At 42.4% G+C, this 1,945-nt stretch overlaps 2 protein-coding genes across 2 annotated transcripts in view; one reads left to right on the top strand and one right to left on the bottom strand.

The window, feature by feature from the left end:
• Positions 1–1,786, top strand: part of LOC109546757 (multiple epidermal growth factor-like domains protein 6) — a gene marked incomplete in the record, with an annotated part of 14,362 nt that extends 12,576 nt beyond the window's left edge. Inside the window, 6 exon segments of the mRNA XM_048665071.1 lie at positions 313–525; positions 586–718; positions 779–1,049; positions 1,102–1,204; positions 1,264–1,394; positions 1,454–1,786. Coding sequence (XP_048521028.1) covers positions 313–525; positions 586–718; positions 779–1,049; positions 1,102–1,204; positions 1,264–1,394; positions 1,454–1,714 — 1,112 coding nt within the window.
• LOC109546711 (signal peptide, CUB and EGF-like domain-containing protein 2) overlaps positions 1–1,945 on the bottom strand; it is a 46,466-nt gene that overhangs the window by 16,864 nt on the left and 27,657 nt on the right. The gene's annotated exons all lie outside the window — the stretch shown is intronic.

A 1,945-nucleotide genomic window follows, 5' to 3' on the forward strand; every position in this document is an offset into this window, starting at 1 on the left:
ACTCTGTTCTTATCGAACAACTTCGTCCATCCCGAGAAAAGAAATCTAGTGGACTGAAATCACAACTTCTTGGAGGCCAATAGCAGTTGCATTCCCGTATATTATTGTTTGACCAAACTTTTCCTCCAAATAATGTGATAGTGGCATTAGCAAAATGTGGTGTGGCTTCTTCTTGACGCCGCTCTTTTAAACCAGACCCTGTTGATTTGAGGAACTGAGCCCTTTGAGAATGCTTGTGCCAGCTGCAAGCGAAACGTCTGGTAGAACCTGCGCTCAATCTTAATTAATTCAAGTGTAAATTATATGTTACAGTTGCAACGTGTCCAAAGCTGCCCAGTTTTCAGGGCGGATGGTTCCTGCCAGGTGTTTGTAACACTGGTTCGATCTATCCGGGTGATTCGTGCTCTATTCACTGCCGATTGGGATATCGAAAGTTGCAACCAATTCACTCTGTGACTTGTGAGGATGATTTGCGATGGTCACTCGATATGACCCAGGATGTTTTGGAGCGGATTTGTGTTAAAGGTGAGTGAAGCACTAGGGGGGATCAATTAACCACTAAACACATTTTATGAAATATTACAGATTATGTTGAGGAAATTCGCCAGCCCTCTATAATCTGTCCCAACGATGGACGTTTGAGTTTGGTTCTTCCTCCCGGACACAGCAGCATGGCTGTGCGGTTCCCACAACCAAAAACAAGCGTAGATTTTCAGAAGTAACCACCATTGTAACTGTAAAAAATGTCCCCAACGCATTAATTCTTGCAAAATTTCAGATATGTAATTTCACAACCATCCTGGGGAAAGCGACTTGGAACCGTTCTATCCGTCGGTTCCGTTAGAGTCAAATTTACTGCAGTGCAAGCCAACCGAACGAGTTCCTGCACTCTATCGATTACAGTGGAGGATAGAGAAGCGCCCCAGGTGTCCAACTGTCCGAGGGACATAGAGAAAGTGCTGGAAAGAGGGCGGCGCAGCCAGATAGTTTTTTGGTCGGAGCCTAATTTCCTGGACAATGTCCAGGTTGCTCACGTTTACAAGTCCAGAGTGAGTGTCAGTGTTTTATAGTAGCAACTAGAGGCTTATTGGAATGTTTCAGGAACCTGGAAGTGAATTTGTCGTTGGCCGGCACCCGATTAGCTACATAGCGACGGACAGCTCCGACAATAAGGCTTATTGTCGCTTTACGATCGATGTAAAAGGTAGTTCATTTGATGAGAAACCAGCTAAACTTTGCATTAAACTACCGTCTAATTTTTAGAATCTAAGGCTTTGGAAATGGCCAATTCCATTAGAGCTCAAAGCTACAATGCTTATGCTGATAGGCGAGCTGATACTTCCGAGTACTATTTCAAAGCAGTTCTCGTTTGTCCCAGTGGAGCGCAATATGAGGTAGAATCAAAAATTATTTCTTTGAATCCCTATGGGAATATTTCACACTTATTTTCCAGGATTTATCTCGGGTGATTCCCGAATCGGGTTGTATATGGAAACACCTGCGGGCACAAAGACCGCAAAGCTTCCAGACTCCCATACAATCCAATCATCTTTATCCCTCTTACTCGAAGAAAGTTTACCCTCCATCGTATGTCCCGCACTCATTACACCCCAACGCTATTGGAAGTTCATTTGCAATAAGATCCGGAAGCCGTCTTCCTAGCTACATAAGAAACCGAAAACGGAAGGAGTTCTTCAGGTGGAATAGGAGATAATTTAGAAAAATCAGCCAATATTAACGTTTGTGCATGTAATTTGAATATCTAATAAAAGTTTCTAATTCCGTGTTGGTTGCATTTTATTTATCATTATTCATTGCTTAAGTTAAGGAGATTTCTACGACCTTCTACAGGAGGGTTTTTTCAATTTTAGTTTTCTCTCTTTAGAGTTTGGGTTTGCGAAATATGAGCGATTAAAGTTGGGACTTCGCAAAAAAATTGCATTTT

Source organism: Dendroctonus ponderosae, unplaced genomic scaffold (genome assembly GCF_020466585.1).
Source record: "Dendroctonus ponderosae isolate FM_Combo_2020 unplaced genomic scaffold, Dpon_F_20191213v2 Dpon_F_20191213_3, whole genome shotgun sequence".
Lineage (NCBI taxonomy): Eukaryota > Metazoa > Arthropoda > Insecta > Coleoptera > Curculionidae > Dendroctonus > Dendroctonus ponderosae.